Genomic DNA, 23,840 nt, shown 5'->3' with positions numbered 1-23,840 from the left:
TTTGTAAATGTCGCTACTCCCACCTTTGTTTTCGCTACTTAAGACTCAGAAAGACACTATGGTTTTAGAAGTGACAGACACGAGCAAAGAGGGACATCTATAGCCAGTGTATTGCTGTTCTGATCTCCGAAACAATGGGGAAGATTGAATGGGCAATGTGGGCCAATGAGCAAGCCCTGGCGGCTGGTCTAAGTAAGTGGGAAATAGAAACATCTAACTTCTCTTAAACTGTTATTTGCTTTTACTTGTGACAACCTGCCTTGATTTGATCTATGAAATGTAAATAGTTTGGGCTGATGATAACATAAATAATTCTATTCTAAAGCAATAGGCTATAAAGGCTATAAACCAAAAGTTCGATTCCTGAGACGAATGTCTGGTTCTGGTAAACTTATGACAACATTCCCATGCGGCACAGGTCAGATAAATCTGAATGCATTGAGATTTATCTTCACGTTCTTTAACATAAATTATTTATGACTGGTAATGCATAGGGTATAGCCTACTCACTTCCTCTTACCCTACATCATTGGGAAACTTTAGACAGAGTTTTGCAGTAACTGTTGCAACAACATTAATGGGTCACTTTACTTCCCTGTTCTAGTTTACCTCACTGGTGGCATTGTTGGGGTGGCTGGCCAGTTCAGAGGTTGGGAGTTCGCCGCTTTTGGAATGTATCCTTTGTATTGTGACTGTACAGACACATGAATAGGCTACATTTAATTCAGTGCATCTGCATACCAAGCGCAGGGTTTGAACCTGTTTGTTATGCTACCTTAATATGGATAATCCAGTCACCGCCTCTGTGACATCACCACTTAATTAATTAATTGATACTAATAATGTATTCTACATGTAAATATTATAGGCCAAACACACTACTCATTATGCAACACAGTATTTAAAAATGAGCTTGATATTACTCCAGCAAACCCCTTGACTATAGAAAATCAGTGCAGCTGGGGCTTTTGTTTGTCTTTTGGAATACCCCAGAAGTAAAAGGAATAAGGGCACCAGTATGGCAAGAACGTGAGTGAAGCCTGTTTTTCTCATATGTGCAATTAACTGAATATAAGCAGATTGCGCCCTTCAGAAATCAGTATTACAAATCTGACAAAAGTGCATGTGCATTTGTAGAGATTCTTGACCTCTGTGTCATTGTATGTTTCTCAGGGGCCAGTACTGTTTCACAGTTTGTGTGAAAGCCTTTGGACCCCTGACACGGAACTATTATGTCAGGGCATTTGTCCATGCTGCGTGAGTAAACCTTCTCTTTTGTTATGAAGTTAGTCAGACAACATTCTTTCTATACACTCCTTCCTTTGTCTTGTGCCCTCATTTGACAGCGATCAATTTTACTTCCTCAAAGACACAATGCAAAGTGCTGGTCTGTTGCTTCTTACTTCATCACCCATCAACTGTCTTAAAGCCCAAGTCATTGTGCTTCATTTTGGCAGCAGACTAAAGTCTTCTGTGTTGTTCTCATCTTCTTCGCAGACTCTGTGTTCCTGGTGGCTTCATGCTTGCCACTGTCTTGGGGTGTGTTTGTCTGGGAATAGCAAGCCTCATTTACCTATCAGTAAGTGTGACGATGAACCGGCATTTCCATGAATAGTATATCTATTTCCTGTGAACTGAAATAATAGATGTGTTTGTTATCTTATCTGACTGAAATTATCAGTACAATCTCAGGTGGAGAATCTGCCCATGCCAGATTTAGTAATAAGGAAATGAAAACCAAGAGCAACATGATGGTTCTCACGTACTGTATTTCCTTGCAGTAAATGATGGACTAGCGGAAATATGTAGAAATTAATGATGAACTTGAGCTGAATCGTAAAATACAACAGAATTGAATAAGATTGTGTATGGCTGCTATTTGAGTTCTAGACTTATTTAGAAAGGAGAGGTTACAAAATACATTTTCAGTTCATTTTCTGTAGCATTTCCACCTACAAATCTATACATGTGGAGACAGATGTAGAAATCAAGCACATGTATAGACCTTTGTGATTTACGAGTCTTCTGCTTTATAGGCAGCTATCCATGGGGAGCACTGGGAGCCCATCCTGCCCAGGACTGAGTCTCGTGCACCAGTGGCAGAGAGTGTAAAGAAACCCCCTCAGAACCCTCCACCCCGACCACCTATGGAGCTCCGCAGGAAAAGGATGGATGACCTGGAGGGTGCTGCGTACATCAACCCCATAGCTGTCACTGCTAATGAATTCTAACCATCGTTGACCTGTCACCAAAGAGCTGCTAGGTTTGATTCAAACTAACAGCATTTACAAGGAAATCCAGAAGGGATTGAACTGTGCCTTACGTCAACAACACCCAACCCAGCGCTTCTGCTGGAGAGAAGTGAAGAGGCTGATGACATTGACATGGCATTCTGCGGATGTATGCAATGCATATTGTCTAGTCTGGTTTATTGTTCGCATAGCAAATAATCACAAACACTTTCTATTTTTTTTACTTACTCTATCCATTTAAAACCATTTTAGATACGTATTTTCTGTACACTGTAAAAATTACATTTTATTTGCTACCTAATGCTTCTCATGAGTTACAGTTAAAATTGAAGTTGCAGTGGTATGTATATGTTTTCCTCATATTTAGAATGAAGAGGCAGTTTACTTGTGCATTGCCATCAGCTTTACTTGATGACATAACAGATAGCAGTTGTAGGTTGTGGGATCCTGCCGTCTGATATCAGGGTCATGGAACACATGCTCCAAGGAGCTTAAAAGATAATTTATTTGAATGGTCTGATGTTACTGTTTTAGGTATTCCATTTGTACTGTGTGGTCATTCTGTTTTGATGGTGAAGAAAAAAGTGTTATTATGTTAATGCTTTTTGGGAATAAATCACCACCAGGTCCCAGTCTGAAATGAAAATGTGTGTTTTTAGTTGCTCCTTGATATTAATAATTATTAGTAGTAGTAATAATAATAATAATAATAAGCTTTATTTGTATAGCACCTTTCATACACAGAATGCACCTTAAACTGCTTTACATTTACATTTGGAACATGCAACACCATAAAGAAGAAGAATCAGCCATTCTTCTTCGTTGCTGTGGCTGGTTATATTTAACATATCAGATTGTTTTAGTTGCTCCATAATAATATGTCAGTGTCAAAGACAAAGGGCATTTTTGTATTTGAACATTTTAGAATTTTTTGCAATATTTTTGTTACTCAATGGTTGTGGGATTTCAAAGACACTTCCTCTTTTATATGCATATTACACATACACACATGCTACACTGTTGTAAGTTGGGGAATTTTTTAACTTGTTTTAATGCTCACATCCCTTTGCAAGAATAGCCAACATTGGCTCTGTAAATAAACGAAAGTAAACTTGAAAAGGAACTTATCGAGCTCTAGAACAATCAAATCTTCTTTTTCTTTTTCTTGTAAACTTCCCTGTTGGAGTGATATGTCATCATTTTTTGGCATTAGATTACAGTTTTTTCTGATTGCTTAAGCACATTTTTTGTAACTATGGCTTTTTTTGCAAAACTCTACACACAAATGGCAAAACCTCTCACCCAATCAGCAAAACATTGTAGTTCTCTTGCAAAAGCTAACACACCTTGCTTAACTCTTCACACCTTCGTAAAAATTGTGTTTTCGTATCTAACAGTAAACACAAGCCATCACAATAGTACAGTAAGCACACAATGTGCCAACAACACACTGATGGTATGAATAAAAAACACATCTGGCTTTTGCTTTCTCTGTGCACAAGGTAGACTATGTCAGTTTGAGGTCATATTTTTGTCATAGTTCTGTAAACATACAGGGATCCCAACTTCAAGTACTAGTGTTTATTTACACACATCAAAACAAACACAAGTGTGTTTTTCCAAGACAAAATAGCATTTCACTGAGACAAAACAAATCAGTCTACATCGGGTCGTCTCTCTCAAAATTCTGTCTACATCACATGCAATGTCCTAGTCCAAGGCACCGGGAAAAATATATTCTGGAATGACGTATCCAGGCCTGACATGACAATATCCCCACATGTAGACTGTTTTTTTTGTCTGTTTTTTTGTCTGTTTTTTTCACTTCTCACTCTTCCTGCTCACTCCATCGTACCCATTGTACATTACCTGTGGCTTATTTATAGTGCTTAGGCTGATTGCAAAGTGAACTAATTATCTAAAACAGTTTTCACATGAGAAAGTGTGCCAGAGAGTTGGCAAAATAGTGTAAATAATAGCCATTGTGCCTACAATTGTGCAAAGTGTGTGTTACAAAATTGCAAACTGAGTGCAAAGCAGTATTTGTGCTTTTAGTTTTGCGAACTCAGTGAGTGGTTTTGCCATTTGTGTGTAGAGTTTTGCAAAAAAAGCCATAGTTACAAAAAATGTGTTTAAGCATTCAGAAAAGTAACTGACCTTTGAGAAAGGAATGTTCAGAGAAAAATGAGTTACGTCCTTATTGAATGCCATTTGCTCAGAACAAACAGCTCCCAAATGTCTGACATTATTCTGTCCCTTCACATTAACTCAGACCTACTGGACCATTTTTACTTTTGTGTAGAATATTTGTTCTACCGTTGTTTACTTTTAGATTGTTACGTAAAGTGCTTTACATCATTGTCCTGATTATTTTTGTATACAAAAAACAAACATAAACAAGCCAAACATATTGATGGTTACTGGATAACATATTGGATGGCACACCATTGTATATGGACTTACACATAAAGTACACATTTTTAATATATAATTTCTTATACACTATGGGTTGCCACAGTATGAAACAATACTTAACACTGTTTGATTTTACTGCCACCATGTGGTAGAGTTTAGTATTGCTGGTATTCTTACGAATCACAGTTGACCATGTAATGCTTCTTTGATCTCCAAAAATAAATTGCAGTGTTGCAGCAACATACATAAATCAATTTCAAATTAAATGTAGAATGTGCATTAAAGGTAAGTCTCTCCTGTTACATAGGAGTTTCCATATTGTTATTGTGGTGTGCAGGCATGACTTCCTGTAGCAGTTGTTATTAGGCTACGGTGGAGTTGAAAAACACTCTGCTGTCTGTCCTGTCCAGTAGGCTCTGACCAGACAACCAACAGATGATGGTAATTAAGTAGCTCAACAGACAGGCAGTAGCCTAGGCCTATGCCACAATTCCCTAACAGGGGTGTCAAAGACACAGCCTGGGATCCAGATGCAGCAGCAGGCCCCTGATGTTATAAAATAGATATTCACATCCAGTTGCCATAAACTATCTATGTGTAATAACGTCACCTTACACAAACACACACACACACAACATTGTCAAAAAATTACTTATATCATTATTTTAGGAAGGTGACGATAAGCAATATCTCCATGATATGAAATTACTTAAACCTCGGACTACAAACCATCCTCAGGAAGAAGGATGCAGAAAAAGAAAGGCTAGTGCAGGCTAGTTCAAGCATTGTTTTTGTTTACCTTGTTGAAAGGGTCTTATAGACTAGCCCCGCCCTAGCCCCGGATCCTCAGGAAGAAGGATGCAGAAAAAGAAAGGCTAGTGCAGGCTAGTTCAAGCATTGTTTTTGTTTACCTTGTTGAAAGGGTCTTATAGACTAGCCCTGCCCTAGCCCCGGATCCTCAGGAAGAAGGATGCAGAAAAAGAAAAATGTTTGCTGCACTGACAATTACATTAAGTTGTTGCTGTAGGCTAGTCCTATACTCTGACAACAAGACTGACGGAAGGTAAGGTATTTCAAAGAGCAATATATAACAGCACTACATGATAATGTTTGCTCAGTAAAGGAGTATGTCACCAACCAGGACTTTTTGATAGGTTTAATTTGATGACCTTTGTTCATGTGATATTTAAGTAATACAACAATGAAAACACACGTGTGTAAACACAAACCTTACGAACCACTCCTGTTCCCTTGTATTGGTTGTCACGTTGGTTTTACATAATCTTATAAAACAATAATATGAGCATCTATATCAATGTTGGAAATGCTAAAGACATAAGTGCATCTGCTACGAAAAAAATGTTCACAATTAAACCATAATAGATTAGGTATTATGACCCTGTATTCACATACAGTAATGGCTATTTGTTACTTTTCATGAATTATCACTGGGAAGAAAAAAGTTTTTGTCATTAGTCAGGAAACAAAGTTTTAGTTTGATTCATCTTTGTTAATGTGTTATTATAAACAATGAAAGCACATATACACGTGTGTAACACAAACACTTCATGGTTCCTTGTATTGGATCACGTTGGTTTTAAAACAATAATATGACTTGAGCATCTATCCCAATGCTAAGACATAAGTGTGCATCTACTACGAATGGACACAATTAGTGATAAAACATAAAAGAAAATGGTTACACCCTGAATTCATATAGCCTACAACAATGACTATGACAAAAAAGAAAAAGAAAAAAGAATTAAATGTAAAATAGAGCTATTTGTTACATTTCATGTGAATTATCATAGGAAGTATCAAGGAGAAAATTGGTTTAGGCTACTCACTAGCCATAAAACAAAACCAATGTGATCCATTCACTCTCTGATTTTTTTTTTAGTTTGATTCATCTTTGTTAATGTGCTATTAGTAATAAAACAATCAAAGCACGCATGAGGAACAAACACGTGTGTAACACAACACTTCCTTGTTCCTTGTATTGGATATCACGTTGGTTTTACAGAAAACAATAATATGACCTGAGCATCTATTGGAAATGCTACAGAATAGACACAATATACAATTACTGATAAAAACATAAAAGAAAATGGTTACCACCCTGTATTCACATAGCCTTTAACAGTAATGATAAAGATAAAAAGCTATTTGTTACTTTGTGAATTAGTAAGTATCAAGGAGAAAGGAGTTTAGTCACTAGTCAGAAAAAAACCCCACCAGGAATGTTCACAACCTGATGTTTTTTTAGAAGGCTGACCCTCTTTGATGACATGAATACTAATAAAACTAGATGTACCGCAGAGCGGTACAAAATATGACCGCCGCCCAGTCCAGCACATTTTTTCCACAAAAAGAAATCACGCTGAAAGGCCTATATGATTCTAACTGTCTCACTAAATTGCATTATCCACACTCAATTCTCACTGGTATCTGCTAGACAACAAGTACCAAAACATGATTAGTTCATAGATTTCACATGTAAAATTCATTTTATACAACCCCACCTCCATCTTGCCTGTTCATAATTCTGAGAAATTCTTGATTGTTTGTGTTATGTTTATGTTATGTGTGTGGGTGTGTGTGTGTGAGAGTGTGTGTGTGTGTGTGTGTGTGTGTGTGTGTGTGTGTGTGTGTGTGCGTGCTTGTGTGTGTCTACTGTGTGAGTATGTGTCATACGTATGATTACTGTGAATGTATGTGTGTGTGTGTGTGTATCTGTTTGTGCACATGTGTGCACATGAAATGGGTTAACATGACCCCTGGAGGCAAACATACGGAAAAAAATGGTCATCCTAGGCCCTACAGTTCTCAAGATATTGACAAAGAACTGTGTCTGCCCTACCCTCCTTTCGGGGGGTCCAGTCCAGCGGGGGGGCTACAGATCAAAACGAAAAATTACGGTTCCATGCTATCCATGTGGGGGTACATGTCCACCAAATTTTGTGTACCCCGGTCTTTCAGTGTCCCGGGAATCCTTGTTGGTGTACGTCACTCAATGTACACATAAATTATTTTACTGTAAGGCCCCCCATGAACGAAAGTACACAAAACTTGGCATGCATTCGGAGGGTGTCATAATGATCCTACACTTTTAATTTCGTGCAGTTTTGACCTTGTCAGCCAGAGATATTGTGATGAAAACACCTAATTTTTTGCTTTTTAATTTTTAACTTGGTGGCGCTATACATGAAATAAGTGTTAATGGGATGGGTTGACATGCCCCCTTAAGACCAACATACATAAAAAAGGTGGACCTCTTAGGCCTTACGGTTCTCGAGATATTCACAGAAAACTGTCTCCGGCCACCTACAGGCCAGTTGGTGTATAGTAACATAAATTAATTTATTGTGTGGCCCCCCATGAACGGAATTCCACAAAACTTGGCGTGCATACAGAGGGTGTCATAATGATCCTACACTTCCAATTTCGTGCAGTTTTAACTATGTTAGGTCACAGATACCTTCAATTACAACACCTCATTTTTACTTTTTTGTGTTTAACTAGGTGGCGCTATACATGAAATGAGTGGTTATGGAATGGGTTGACATGGCCCCTTGAGATCAACATACAAAAAAAAATGGTCCTCCTAATAGTCCAGTCATTTTAGGAGAAAGGGTTGAACAAATTGCAACACAAGCAAACTTAACTGATTTTGTATCCTCAGTATGTCCTGAGTAAGGGAAAAAAAGCCCCGAAGAATCCCAATAGGGGAAAGTTTAGAAAAAGACCTAAATATACCCTATTCATGCGCCTATACAGTATTTTTCTCACGCAAATAGGGGAAAACAAATTAACCTTCACATATCACCATGAAAATTACTGAGTTGATTACTTACACCAAGACAAACAAAAAATGTATTATACGTTTTTTGAAATTGTTTGTTAACATGGGCAAACAGGGCATAATGTAATTATGTATAGCTAGTGACCAAAACTAATTGCAACATTTGACAAACAAATTGTCCAAGGCATGGAGGAAGATAATACATGTCTTAACTGGTATTATATATCATCTAGAGGGTATATGCTTATAGAAAATATATAGTTTATGGTGTTTAATTTGTTTTCCCTGGACAGTATAGGCCAAAATGTATCCACTTCACACTAGATTCGCCGTTACAGAATAGAGGGCAATGTATTGTTCATGGCATAGAGGAAGATGGGAAATGTCTTAAATGGTGTTATATCTCCTCTAGAGGGTATATGCTTATAGAAAATATATAGTTTATGGTGTTTAATTTGTTTTCCCTGGACAGTATAGGCCAAAATGTATCCACTTCACACTAGATTCGCCGTTACAGAATAGAGGGCAATGTATTGTTCATGGCATAGAGGAAGATGGGAAATGTCTTAAATGGTGTTATATCTCCTCCGGAGGGTATATGCTTTCAGAAAATATACAGTTCAGGGTGTTTAATTTGTTTCCCTTAATAGTGCAGGCCAAAATGTATCAGCTGTTCACTTGATTCGCCTATACAGAATAGAGGAGTATGTGTTATGCATGGTATGGAGGAAGATGGGACATAAGTTGATTGATGCTATATTTCATGTACAGTGCATATACTTTTAGAATATGTATAGTTTTGACTGTTCTATGACTTTGGTTAAACCATGACCCATGCATAGGCATGCATTGTTAATTATTAATCTTAAACTATATTTATTAGTATAGCATTTTTGCCAGATGTCACAACAATAGAGTCACTTGGAGGCTAACTGCAGTTATCCCATCTGCACCCTTCTGTCGAATTAGGACATGATCATGTCCATCTTCAACTTTGCCTTTACAATTTTCCTGCATTCACTAACATAAACATACTGTGCTGTCCGATTATTGTTTTAGACAAAAATTGTGCAAAGTAAAGGGGCATCATACAGGCCCCTCTAATTGGACAGATAGTATATCAGTCAACCCCTGGGCAAGAGGTCAATTACCATAAGACTTGCAAAATGATGGACTGATACTTTAGTGTGATATGTGATATGTACTGAGACTTGGTTAAATGACAACATTCCGGACTCTGCTGTACAACTGGAGCAGCTAGCATGCTATCGAGCAGACAGGGCCATTGTAAAGGGAGGTAAATCACGAGGAGGAGGAATCTGTGTTTACATCCGTGACGAATGGTGCCGGGACACTGTAGTAGTATGCAAACACTGCTCACCACTGGCAGAGTTTATGATCATAAAGTGCCGTCCTTTTTACCTGCCAAGGGAAATTACTGCGATTCTGCTAGTCGCAGTATACATCCCGCCTACCAACAACAACAGCGATAAGAACGCGGCTCTTAGTGAACTGTACCAGGCTGTCAGTGAACAACAGACAGCACACCCAGACGGTTTCACCATCTTCACTGGAGATTTTAACCATGCTGATCTCAAAACTGTACTTCCAAAGCTACACCAGCATGTTGATTTTCCAACAAGAGGAGATAACATCCTGGACCTGGTCTACACTACACACAAAGGAGCATACAAAGCCACCCCCCTCCCCCACATTGGACTTTCAGACCATATCACTGTTATGCTAATGCCCGCATACAGACAAAGGGTAAAAGCGAACAAACCGGTTCGTAAGCAGGTAAAAGTGTGGCCTGAGGGAGCCTCCGATGCTCTTCAAGACTGCTTTGACACAACAGACTGGGAAATGTTTAAGCAGGCAGCCACTTACAACAACCGGACAGACATAGAGGAGTATACAGACACTGTAACCTCTTACATCACCAAGTGCATCGATGATGTGACCCACACAAAAGACATCATCACTCGGGCTAACTGGAAGCCATGGCTGACAGGGGATGTCCTCAGGCTGCTGAGGGCCAGAGACAAAGCCTACAGAGCTGGGGATGAAGCTGGCATGAAAACAGCGAGAGCCAACCTGTCCCGTGGCATCAAGGAAGCAAAAAAGGAATACACTCACAAGATAACCACCCACTTCAAAGACAGCAGGAACGCACAAAGCCTATGGCAGGGCATTCAGGCCCTCACGGACTACAAGCCCGCGCCACAGAGCTGTGAGAGCAACATCCCTCTGCTCAACAACCTGAACCGCTTCTTTGCTCGCTTTGAAGCACAAAACAGCACCTGCCCACAGAAGACCCATCCCCCTCTACATGAGCAGCCCCTGTGCCTCTCTGCCGACAGCGTGAAGAGGACACTTGCTGCTATCAACACCCGTAAGGCAACAGGTCCAGACAACATCCCAGGTCGTGCGCTGAAGGACTGTGCAGGGGAGCTTAAGGATGTCTTCACAGACATCTTTAACACTTCCCTGAAGCAAGCCATCGTCCCATCATGTTTCAAAGCTGCCACCATCATACCTGTGCCGAAAAAAACTGCTCCATCCTGCTTCAATGACTACCGCCCTGTGGCACTGACACCCATCATCATGAAGTGCTTTGAGCGGCTTGTCATGTCACATATCAAAGCCATTCTCCCCCCCACCCTGGACCCCTTCCAGTTTGCATACCGAGCCAAGCGGTCTACAGAGGATGCAATCTGCTCTGCCCTCCACCCAGCCCTCACCCACCTGGAAAAAAGAGACTCATATGTGAGATTGCTGTTTATAGACTTCAGTTCTGCATTCAACACCATAATACCACAACAACTCATCTGCAAACTTGACAAACTGGGACTCAGTACCTACCTCTGCAACTGGCTACTGGACTTCCTCTGTCAGAGGCCCCAAGTAGTACGTGTTGGCAACAATACCTCAAGCAGCATCACACTGAGCACAGGGGCCCCCCAAGGCTGCGTGCTCAGTCCGCTGCTCTTCACCCTGCTGACGCATGACTGCACTGCAACCTACAGCAACAATCACATAGTGAAATTTGCTGACGACACAACTCTGGTGGGTCTCATCACCAAGGGCGACGAGACTCAATACAGGTTGGAGGTCGACCACCTGACCACGTGGTGCAGGGACAACAACCTCCTGCTGAACGTCAGCAAGACCAAAGAGATTGTTGTTGACTTCCGGAGAGGTCACACCCAACACCTGCCACTGACCATCGACGGTGCTGTGGTGGAGAGAGCGAGCAGCACCAAATTCCTGGGGGTGCACATCAGTGAAGACCTCTCCTGGACCACCAACACTGCATCACTGGCGAAGAGAGCTCAGCGCCGCCTGTACTTCCTGCGGAAACTCAGGCGAGCAAGTGCTCCACCAGCCATCATGACCACATTCTACCGAGGCACCATCGAGAGCATCCTCTCCAGCTGTATCGCTGTGTGGGGCGGAAGCTGCACTGAATACAACAGGAAAGCCCTGCAGCGCATAGTGAACACAGCTGGAAGGATTATTGGTGCTTCACTCCCCTCCCTGAAGGACATTTACACCACCCACCTCACCCGCAAAGCGACCAAAATTGTGAGTGATGCAAGTCACCCCGCTCACAATCTGTTTGATCTACTGCCCTCTGGGAAGAGGTACAGAAGCCTGCGCTCCCGCACTACCAGACTCACCAACAGCTTCATACACCAAGCCGTAAGGATGCTGAACTCTCTCCCTCCTCTCCCCCCTCCACCCTCAGCTACATAACATCCTGGACATTGGACCCAAAATGGCCGCCTGCACTACTCCACTTGCACACTTGCACACTTGTACACTTTACAACTGGTGTTGTTGTCCTGAAAACACAACACTTCTGCTGCTCTTACATAACTGCACCACTATGCCACTTTCTTCTTACTTAGGTCAAACAGAACTACCCAAGCCTTTTATTGGCCTGAATTTGCACTAGTATTTTTATTGACTGTCTATGCACAATTTCAACCACACTTTGCTGCTCTTATTTTTTCATTATTATATGTGCCCTCTTATTTACTTATTTACTTACTTTTTTGTTTACTTGAATGTTATGTTTGTCTGTGGACCTAAATTGGTAAAATATGTCTTGTCTTCACCGTGGGATAGTGAGAAACGTAATTTCGATCTCTTTGTATGTCTGGAACATGTGAAGAAATTGACAATAAAGCTGACTTTGACTTTGACTTTGACTTTGATATGTTTCAATGACCTCTAAATCAGATTACGTAAACACCAAAACCACTTTCCTAAGCTGAATAATGCCTAACTATGTGTTTGTACAGATTACACATTGTGGAACATTTACATGCAAAAACCCACTATTTAAAGATTCAACAACCATTTCCATTGATTCAAAGGGCCACAATGTAAAAATAGACACCAATTTTGCAACAAACCAGTCTGAAATAAACCAAAGGAATTCAATCTTTGAAAATAAAAGAATGTTCCTCAACAATGCAAGATTCTAAAATTCCATGTTAAGTTAGATGGGGTCAGATATTCTTTAGAATGTGTATTCTACAACATTCTAATTACAGTGTTGTCAGTATTTGCTGAAGAATAATGCATAAAACAACCCTCATTTTAACATATTTCCACCAACTGGATTTTCCTAGTCTTTTACTATGGTGTAAAGATCACCAATTGAAATATAAAAATAAATTCTGTTGCAATTAGTTTTGGGTCAGACCTTTGCCTGGACTATTAGCTCCGTTGTGGTATTTATACAAATTAACTATACGTAATTACATTATGCCCTGTTTGCCCATGTTAACAAACAATTTCAAAAAAACTTATAATACATTTTTTGTTTGTCTTGATGTAAGTAATCAACTCAGTAATTTTCATGGTGATATGTGAAGGTTATTTTTTCCCCCTATTCACGTGAGAAAAATACTGTATAGGCGCATGAATAGGGTATATTTGGGTCTTTTTCGAAACTTTCCCCTATCGGGATTCTTCGGGGCTTTTTTCCCCTTACTCAGGACATATTGAGGATTCAAAATCAGTTAAGTTTGCTTGTGTTGCAATTTGTTCAACCTTGACCCCTATTTTGGCTTAAAATGACTGGACTATAAACCCTACGGTTTTCGAGATATTCACAGACAACTGTGTCTGCCCTTCCCTCCTTTCCGGGGTCCAGTCCAGCGGGGGGGGGGGGGGGGGGGGTACAGATCAAAACGCAAAACGATGGTTCCATGCTATCCATGTGGTGTTACATGCCCGCCAAGTTTCGTGTACCCCGGTCTTTCAGTGTCCCGGGAATCATTGACGGAAATTTGAGCATGCGAAAAAAAAAAAAAAAAAAAATCTGACTAAACCCGGTCATAATAACCTTGCGATTTCAGTTCCACAAGCATACAGTTATTTGTGGCATTTACAAAGGTGATTAATTAAACCTGTTTTTGTAGAATGCTCAACAGATTTGTTGTGTGAACATTTAGCGGTTGTGAACAGTTGAGAGGACATTGTAACTACCCGCTGGTCAATAAGAAAATCCACGTCTCATACCGATGTCATTTCGTTTTATTTTCTTTTGATTGATGGAACAAAACAAAAAAAAAATTATACAAACAATACAATGCAACAATATCACACACAAAAAACACATAATCTGTAAAACCAGCAAAAGTGTTTGCCTGAACCAGCAGTTGTTTGTGGGAGATTCAAAACGTTTCTGTAACTCAAGTCCATCCCTAGGACTAGCATTTCAATATTTATTTATTTAAAGGTAGGCCTAGACTAATCATGAGTCATGTGACAACTTTCACAGTTGAGACAAAGCACGACATACAAGATCATGAAGTTTACATACACAAAAATATTATATTTCAATTATACAGCACCAGGCATCTCTGTGGAAATAAACTCAACAACAATAATGAGCAAAACACGTGCACGTGCAAATTACTGATTAAATGGTGGACTACGTGCACAGAGCTAATAATTAACTACACATTATAAAAACGTCTCACAGACAACGGTCTCCAGCAAACCAATCTCAGGTGTCCATGATGATGAAGATTTCTCTGTCTGCGCTGCTGCTGCTGCTGCTCTGCTCTCTGTGTGGGGCACACAGCCTGGCTGAGGGTGGAGATGTGCAGGAGTCCAGCAGCCTGCAGCAGGATGGTGTAGCAGTAGAGGGAAACATGAAATATGTCGACAACTCCTGCCAACTATTCATCGGTCTGAGGGATGAAGTCCGTGAACTGAGAGAGACTGTGTCCACCCTCCGGAGCCAACTACAAGAGCAAAAGAGAGAAGGTAAAGCAGAATGCAACAGTGCATAGTGCAGGATGCATGAGGAGGAGAGTGCAACTAGTGCGGAACTACACAAGGGAATTTTCTAACAATGACATCCATTATCTACACCTCTACTGTAATAACTGCCAAGTATAGTGTGTGAACCATGTCATTTTTATTCCAGAACAAGTAGCGTTTGGTACCTCACTGGGTCCTTATGGACAACAGGGTCCATATAACACTGAGATTACTCTGGTTTATAAGGATGTGTTTGTCAACGCTGGGAATGCGTACAACCCAACAACAGGTACATGTACATGTGTTAGCAGCTGCATCAAATTATTTAAATGGCGGGATTAATCATAGAGTTATGTTTTGTATCTTGGCTTACACTGTTCTGTTGGTCCAGGTATCTTCACTGCACCAGTGAGAGGTGTCTACTACTTCAGCTTCTCTGGTCACCATAGCTCATCCAGATCCATGGGTCTCAGACTATTCAAGAATGGCCAGCAAATGGTGACGGTGTACAACCATGCTGCAGGTAACCGCTATGAGACTGCAACAAATGGAATGACCCTACAGCTAGAGACGGGCGACCATGTGGATATGCGGCTTATGGCAAACACATGGCTTTTTGATAATGAAAATGACCACAGCACTTTCATTGGCCATTTGCTGTTTCCACTGTAAGATGTTTGTCTGTCCTATTTAATGTTAGTGTAACACAGCTAGCACAACACAACATTCAACACAACACAGGTTACATTGCTAAATGTTTTAGAGCTAAGTAGGACACACACATAACACACACACGCGCACACACACGCACGCACACACACACACACACACACACACAAACACACGCACATATCAAAGTCAAAGTCAAAGTCAAAGTCAGCTTTATTGTCAATTTCTTCACATGTTCCAGACATACAAAGAGATTGAAATTACGTTTCTCACTATCCCACGGTGAAGACAAGACATATTTTACCAATTTAAGTCCACAGACAAACATAACATTCAAGTAAACAAAAAAGTAAGTAAATAAGAGGGCACATATAATAATGAAAAAAATAAGAGCAGCAAAATTTGGTTGAAATTGTGCATAGACAGTCAATAAAATTAAAAAATATGAGCTATTGAAGGTTTCCTCACTCACAATTATGACCTAACATAAAAGTATGAGTATGTATTTGTACGTTCAGTTGTAAAATTGTTAAGATTTTTTTTATAAATGTATTTTCATGTTTCTGAGGGAACTGAATTCTGAATAATGGGCTTTTTTTGCATTGCATATTTTATGCATTGTTATATGCAGACCTCCCTAATCAGTCTAATTGTCAATTGAGTGTATGTTATTCAATGTTATATGATTATGCTATATGATTATCGCAAACATATATTTTATGTTTATATAATTTGAGTTTATAAAATCCTGTAAAGTGTAAAGACAATAAAATTACTAGAATTGAATCTGAGATTCTCCAAAATATCAAATAAAAATGTAAACACAGAAGTGCATAGCCTACAGTATGTGATCAACAGATGCCCCTATTCTGTTTCTATTCTGTTATTAGACACATACAGTGTTGATGCGACAATATGAGTACAGCGTCTAGTCACCAGCAATATGCTAATGAGTCCCAGAACGTCCACGCCCTTTTTTAGCTGAAGGAAGTAGGCACTTTGCTACTACTGTTGACAGAACAGTAGGCTACTTCAATGAGCAGGCACCATGCCTAAAAGCTGCTGTGTTGTATTTTGCAACAACAACAACAACAAAATAAGGATTTGCGGTTTAGTATGTTGCCACAAAAAGAAAGGGAAGGGAAAAGAAGGGGTTTGTGGCTCCAATCAGGAGAGAGAATCCCGATGGGAGGCTGTGGGACCCGACATCTAAATTTGTTTACGTCTGCGGCAAACACTTCGTTAGCTAAAGTCAGTCAGTCATGCTAGCTAAAGTCAGTTGATGTCCGATGTTAAATATGTCTAATCTAATAATGAAGGAATGAATGAAACTTTGCGAACTACTAGGAGCTGTGATTACATGTCATAGTTCAGCTCCGAGTTAGCCTGCAACACCTAGCACTAGTGCTATCATGGTTGCACTCTGCATGTTAAATGCGCTATAAAATAGCGACACCGGTCAGGACTTAGAAGAGAGTTTGTATAACTCGTCTGCTGGCTGACCATAGCATTAGATCGGTATAAATAGCTATATATAACACTTGGGTAAAGTTCAAAAATGTAATGCACTGAAATTCTCATAGACCCCCATTCAAATATTTCTGGGTAGTTTCACCTAAAAATGCCCGGATGTGTCAAAAAAACGGAAAGTACCCGGATTGTTGGAGTCATGTATGTCCAAAGTGCCTGTGCAAACCTTTAATGGTGCGTTATGGATGTGACGTTATGGACATAATGTGAAAGACTGGAGACTTTATTTTACCTCAAAGCTGATAAACGTCTGTTTTGGTGGCATAATAATGCATCTGTCTGTTCTGGTGGCAACACATTCACCTTAGTGTTTACAATTGATGTTTCAGAGATTATTAGGCTAATCAAAACCACAGGAAGGCCTCAGCATTAGCAAAACAAAACATAATAATAAAATACCTCCAGTGATAGACATTGCCTATTTTCCATTAACCTGACTCTCGCCAGATAAATTTCGTTCCGCCTAGCTCCACTCATCCATCTGGGATCGATCCATTGGAGAGGTGTTTCAGAAGGCTGGGCCTTATCAAAAATCCTTGCATATGTTTGGATAAGCCACTTGTCCATCATCTATTGACGTGCTACTTCAACCACTCACATCGAAGCCGACCCGTGACGCTGAGAACAGTCTCACAGTCGCTCCTACGCTACGTCAAATCGATGAAACTCCCGCCCTGCGTCCTGATTGGCTCTACCATAAAATCTGGTGCCGAAATCACTCTCAACGGAACCGATCCCAGATGGATGTGAGTGGAGCTAGGCGGAACGAAATTCATCTGGCGAGAGTCAGGTTAAAGCGATGGTTCGGAGTAATTTCACCCTAGGGTCCTTTGCACCATGACCCCGAGCCAAACACCCTCCCAGAACCTTTTTTCCCTTGGTCGAACCCTGGTCGAGTAGCGCTGTCAGAAACTAATGACGTTCTGCAGTCGTGATGGAACCAACTTTTATCTCGTAAATTACCCCACTAATAATGCCCTGAATGGTACGAAACTTCTACAGTAGTACAACTATGACCTTTAGTCCAATAACGAGGCATTAGAGAGTTTGCATCATAGGCCTACCATCACATTTTATTGGCGTTATAGATGTTACAAAAAATAAATTTTCCATTGCCCTATATTCTGAAATGTATACTTTGTGGATGACCTATGATTATTGCTTCTGACTGTAGGGTAATTAAATATAAGGTAGCCTAAATGATAGACTAAACATCACGTAGGCTAACTATAAATGCCGAAAATAAGGCATATAGCTGGCATCGATCTGGTACGCGGATCCAAGCCGCTTCTGTACGGGACTGGGCCAGCGCTGCTCCATTTCCAGATCAGATCCGTGAAACAGAGCCTGACCACTTCTTGGCCGATGTGCGTTTGGACGCTGGACCATGTCCGTTTAACGGATCAGACGCGGATGGAATGTTAGGTGTGGGCCAGCTCCACCCCAGTGTGGTTTTACTGTTTTGGTACGAGAGTGGGCCAGCGCTGATCCATCTCCGGTGCTGAGCCATGAAACGAATCCTGACCACTTTTGGGCCGTTGTGCGTTTGGACGCTGGACCATGTCCGTGAGATGGATCTGGGCTGAGTCGCATGGTAGGTGTGGGCCAGATCCACCCCAGTGTGGTTTTGCTATCTGGGACTTCATTGGTAAACATCTTCGTGGTGGGAAGACACATGTTTGGAGTTTAAAATCATTGGAGTTCCTTTGAACTAATCACGAACAACCGTTAACTAACAAGCATCATATCCTTGATACCAAATGGGAAAGATATTGCCAGCAGTCACATGTTTCATTTGATTAGATTATCTTAGATTCAACTTCATTGTGCAGAGTACTGAAAATATATAAGTGTACGTGCAGTATGAACAGTATCGCTATGTTAAAGTGTAATAAAGTGTGTACATTTATAAATATAAATAGAATACTATGGGTGGGATAGGGGCAAAATGTTCGCCTCCTTGTTCCTGGGGGGGGGGGGGGGGGGCGTTGATGGAGGGGTGTGAGGAACCAGTGATGCGTTGAGCAGTTTTCACCATCCTCTGCCGTGCTTTCCAGTCGGAGGCAGAGCAGTTGCCACCATACTGTGACACAGTTGGTGAGGATGCTCTCAATGGTGCAGCGGTAGAGGTTTAGAAGTTCACCAGGATCTGAGGAGAGAGGTTGTGTTCTTTAGTCTCTTCAGGAAGAAGAGATGCTGGTGTGCCTTCTTGATCAAGGTAGAGGTGTTGAGGGTCCAAGAGAGGTCCGCAGAGATGTGGACACCCAGAAACATGAACTGGTGACATGCTCCACCTCAGTCCTGTTGATGAGGATGGGGCTTTGTGTGCTAGCTTTTGACTTCCTGAAGTCCACAATGAGGTCTTTGGTCCTCTTGGTGTTGAGAGCCAGGTTGTTGTCAGTGCTTTGCAATGTTAGGTGCTTGACCTCCTCCCTGCAGGCTGTCTCATTATTGTTGCTGATGAGAGCAATCACCGTAGTGTTGTCTGCAAACTTGACAATGGTGTTAGAGCCATGTACAGGTATGCAGTTGTAGGTGAAGAGGTAGTAAAGGAGGGCTCAGCACACGCCGGTGTTCAGGGTGAGGGTTGAGTGGGTGAGCTTATCTAATCTAACAGACTGCGGTCTGTTGGTTAGGAAGTCCAGAATCTAGTTTCAGAGGGAGGTATTGATGTCCAGTTCACTGAGTTTGGTGATCAGTTTGGAGGGGATAATGGTGTTGAATGCTGAACTGAAGTCAAGGAACAGCATTCTCACATACGAAGGTGTTGCTATTGTCCAGGAGGGACAGGGCAGAGTGAATTGCCGTAAAGATGGCATCCTCTGTGCTCCTGTTCTGCCAAATTCTCTTGAAGCATTCTATACTGCAAACAAAATCTACCTCTGGGTACAAATAAAGTAACTTGAACTTGAACTTGCACTAGTTATAAAGTTATTAATCTAGCTATTAATTCACAGGACATTCAATCATTTTACTAACACAAAGGTTATGAAGAAATATGGGTAACACTTTATGGTAAAGGTACATGAATTATCATGAATTCATGCATGAATTAATTCATGACAATGTGCTGTGTATTGGGGGGGGGGGGGCAGTGTGCTGTAAGTATGTTGGGGATGTGTGTTGGAGAAGCTTCCTGATGAAATAATGTGCTGTGTATGTAGGGGGGGGGGGGGGGTGGCAGGGACTTACTATTGCAAGCAGAGTACTGTATGTATGATGTATGTGAGTGATGACAGTGAAGATGTGTGTGTGGGCGGGAGGGGAGTGGAGCAGTGACTGTGTGTGTGTGTGTGTAGTGTGTAGGTGGGGGCAGTGTGCTGTAAGTATGTAGAGGATGTGTGTTGGGGAAGATCCTGAAGACAATGTGCTGTGTATGTAGGGGGGGGGGCAGTGTGCAGCAAGTATGTAGAGGAGGCTTACTGTAGCAAGCAGTGTGCTGTATGTATGTTAAGTGATGACAGTGATGATGTAAGTGTGTGTGTTGGGGATGGGGGTGGGGGGGGGCAGAAAGGCTAGGCAATCAAGGACATGGGTAGATGGAGGAGAAATCAAAAATAATAAATAAAAAGTTCTATGGAGATGTGCAAAAGTTGGAGAAAGTCAGATATGTGTGTGTGTGTGTGTGTGTTTTGACGTGTGATGAAATAAGAAAATAAATAAAAGGTCTGTAGCATAGGGAGAGGGATGTAAAAGTACTAAAAGTCTTGTAGGTGTGTGTGTGTGTGTGTGTGGGGGGGGGGGTCATGAGTGCTGAGTAGTGAATGAGTGCAAAGTCAGTATAGTGTGAGTTCAGAGTTGGGAAATGTTTGAGAGTGCTGAGGAGTGAATGTGTGCAAAGTCAGTATAGTGTGAGTTCAGAGTTCGGATGGCCTGGGGATAAAAACTTCTCCTGAGTCTCTCAGTTCTGGCTTTGTGACTACATAGGCGTCTTCTTGATTTCAGCGGTAGGAATAATCCATTGTTAGGATGAGAAGAGTCCTTCAGAATCTTTTGGGCTCTTTGGAGTACTCTTCTGGAATAGATATCTTGTAGAGCAGGGAGTTGAGTTCTTATAGTACGTTCAGCTGAGCGCACTACTCTCTGCAGAGTACTACAATCTCTAACTGTGGAGTTCCCATACCAGGTGATGATGCTACCAGTTAGAACACTCTCAACCGCTGAAGTGTAGAAGGCCTTCATGATGGATGTAGAAACTTTGAATTTCCTTAGCTGACGAAGGAAGTAGAGTCGTTGTCTGGACTTTTTCAGAACATATCGAGTGTTAACAGTCCATGTTAAGTCTTCAGTAATGTGGACACCAAGGTATTTAAAACTTGTGACTCTCTCTACAGGTTGCCCGCTGATCATTAGTGGGGTGTAACTGTAGTTCTGCTGCTGCCTTCTGTAATCCACTACCATTTCCTTGGTTTTATTGATATTCAGTGTCAAGCTGTTAGATTGACACCACTGTGCCACCTCATCAACCTGATCCAAGTACAGCTGTTCATTGTTGTTACTAATCAGTACCCTTACCGTAAAGTGTTACCGAAATGGGTAAAGGCCTGTGTAACTTAATCCGAGACTACATACATTACCAACCTAATTCGCTTCAATTATGTAAAATGTAATGTAAATCAGGTTTTATGGCCAAGTATACTTGGGTATACAAGGAATTTCATGATCATCATGATTACATGAATTTTAGGATAATTGCTCATGCATTCATCATGTCTGTGGCCCCTCAACTAAAGTAGTGAATAATGACATGTGTTTAGAGAACTCCAAAGTTATGAGAATTTGAGCAGTGATGACCACATTTTTGGCAGAAAAATAAAGTCATGATCATGGTTAATACATCATAATTCATAATGATGTGCTCATCGTACCTAATACTTTAGTAATGTGTTCATGTATGAGGTCACAAATGACAAATTATGTAAATTCCTGATGATTAATTAGATATTAATGAATTAAGTAATACATAAATCATGAATTACTTCATGTACCCTTACCGTAAAGTGTTACCGAAATGGGTAAAGGCCTGTGTAACTTAATCTGAGACTACATACATTACCAACCTAATTCGCTTCAATTATGTAAAATGTAATGTAAATCAGGTTTTATGGCCAAGTATACTTGGGTATACAAGGAATTTGTCTCTGCATGTATCCCATCCGTGAATTAGTGAACACACAGGTCACACATTGAAGCGCACAATAACCTGGAGCAGTGAGCTGCCTTGCTACAGTGATGCCCCGGGAGCAGTGAGGGGTTAGGTGCCTTGCTCAAGGGCACTTCAGCCGTGGATGTGGGCATGGGAGACTAGTGCTCAACCTTTCCACCAGCCACATATTTCCTACTGGTCGGGGATCGAACCGGCAACCCTTTGGTTTCAAGCCCGAAGACCTAACCAGTAGGCCACAATTTTAAACTTTACATTTCCATCACTACACATCTTTCTTGACCCTCAAAAATCATAAGTCTCCTTCGTCAAATACCGTGTGCCTGCTCAGTTATAACATTTTAACAATTACATTTTTCAAAGGTTTTTTCAGGTAATTAACATAGGCATAATACTAGAATTTTTTTCTTTTTTTCACAGCCTGTATCCTTGATCTATTGGCCAAGGAAGATTTCTGTGAACAATATGAATTGATTTACATGGTATAATAATCCGCCCAATGAAAGTGCCCAAAATCGCCATTTTGGCAACCATTTTGTTTATGCTAATTAGATGGTCATAAACTCAAAATTCAGCTTGGAAACAGGGCTAGTTGGATTCAGCACACCTTAATTATGTTAAAAAGTCCTGTTCCCAACTTTTACTAAAAAATGCCTCTAGGAAGCACATAAATACAAAATCAAAAATACTATCAGGATAGTCCGTGATTCACATTAGTTTTGGTTATCACCGCAAGTGCAAAGGCTAGGCGTACCCAAGTTCTAGGCCATTCCGTCGCCACATTTATAATATTGCTATAGTACTTGTTAGTAACAGTCGATACTTTTGCTTGCATCAAATCGCGCATTCGCATTTAGTGCGCATCTATAGGCTTAACATGAGTTCTAAGCGTCTTTGTATGCTCATATCTGACTTCACTATGAATGCATTTATTTATGTTGTAAGACATGTAAAATTAATTAATGACACCAGGACTACGCACAAATTAATGCAAACTTAAACCGCACTTCCCTAATAACTTAAGTTCTCTCGCGTCACTGACAGTAGCTAGAATGCATATAAAAAACACCGGGAAAAACAGTGTTCGGTCCATCAAGTCATAAGCTATCGGCGCTGCGCAGCACCAGTTGTGATATTTATCTTACGGAGTGTAATCGTAGGTAATGTCATGTATGAAAACTAGTATTGTTAGGCAATACTAGTGCAAGTCCAGGGCAGCTGAGTGCAAGTCCAGGGCAGCTGAGGTGTGGCGATGATAGGCAAGTAGGATGTGCGGTTTCGCTGTCCAAACGAATTCAAAAGGGCTATGGTTTCAGATTTTTCCACTCTGGGACCAGGTTTCAAAAAAGTGCGGTTTCGGGCAGTGCGTTTACAGGATTCGTTTGGACGCTCGGCCAAGACGAAGCAAAACCTCTGCGTTTAACCCAAAAAGCGTCTCCGTGTGGACGGGCCCTAGATGTACCGCATAGCGATACAAAATACGATTGCTGCTCGGTCCTGCTCATTCTCTCCGCAAAAATGAATCACGCTTGTCAATTTGACTCCATCTCCTACTCCTGCAACATGTGCGTGCCTGTGTGTGTGTGTGTGTGTGTGTGTGTGTGTATGTGCTTGCCTGTCTGTGTGTGTTTGTGTGTTGTGTGTGTGTGTTTGCGTGTGTGTGTGTGCGTGCGAACGTGCATGTGCGTGCCTGTGTGTGTGTGTGTGTGTGTATGTGCTTGCC

At 41.0% G+C, this 23,840-nt stretch overlaps 2 protein-coding genes across 2 annotated transcripts; both read left to right on the top strand.

Moving 5' to 3' along the window:
• The first annotated feature begins 33 nt into the window (after positions 1-33).
• Positions 34-2,959, top strand: LOC121681896 (cytochrome b-245 light chain). The gene is made up of 6 exons (XM_042061856.1): positions 34-192; positions 605-674; positions 955-1,029; positions 1,174-1,257; positions 1,498-1,579; positions 2,037-2,959. Exons 1-6 carry the CDS (start codon positions 135-137, stop codon positions 2,229-2,231), a joined length of 564 nt encoding a protein of 187 aa, XP_041917790.1. The 5' UTR covers positions 34-134; the 3' UTR covers positions 2,232-2,959.
• An 11,540-nt stretch (positions 2,960-14,499) lies between these two features.
• LOC121682397 (complement C1q-like protein 2) lies at positions 14,500-15,426 on the top strand. The gene is made up of 3 exons (XM_042062535.1): positions 14,500-14,757; positions 14,921-15,043; positions 15,146-15,426. The coding sequence occupies exons 1-3, from the start codon at positions 14,505-14,507 to the stop codon at positions 15,424-15,426; spliced, it is 657 nt and encodes a 218-aa protein (XP_041918469.1). The 5' UTR covers positions 14,500-14,504.
• Positions 15,427-23,840: the final 8,414 nt, after the last annotated feature.

The sequence above is a fragment of the Alosa sapidissima genome, chromosome 14, assembly GCF_018492685.1.
Source record: "Alosa sapidissima isolate fAloSap1 chromosome 14, fAloSap1.pri, whole genome shotgun sequence".
Lineage (NCBI taxonomy): Eukaryota > Metazoa > Chordata > Actinopteri > Clupeiformes > Clupeidae > Alosa > Alosa sapidissima.
Note: the sequence above shows the minus strand (reverse complement) of the source record. Positions and strands in the feature narration are given on the sequence as shown.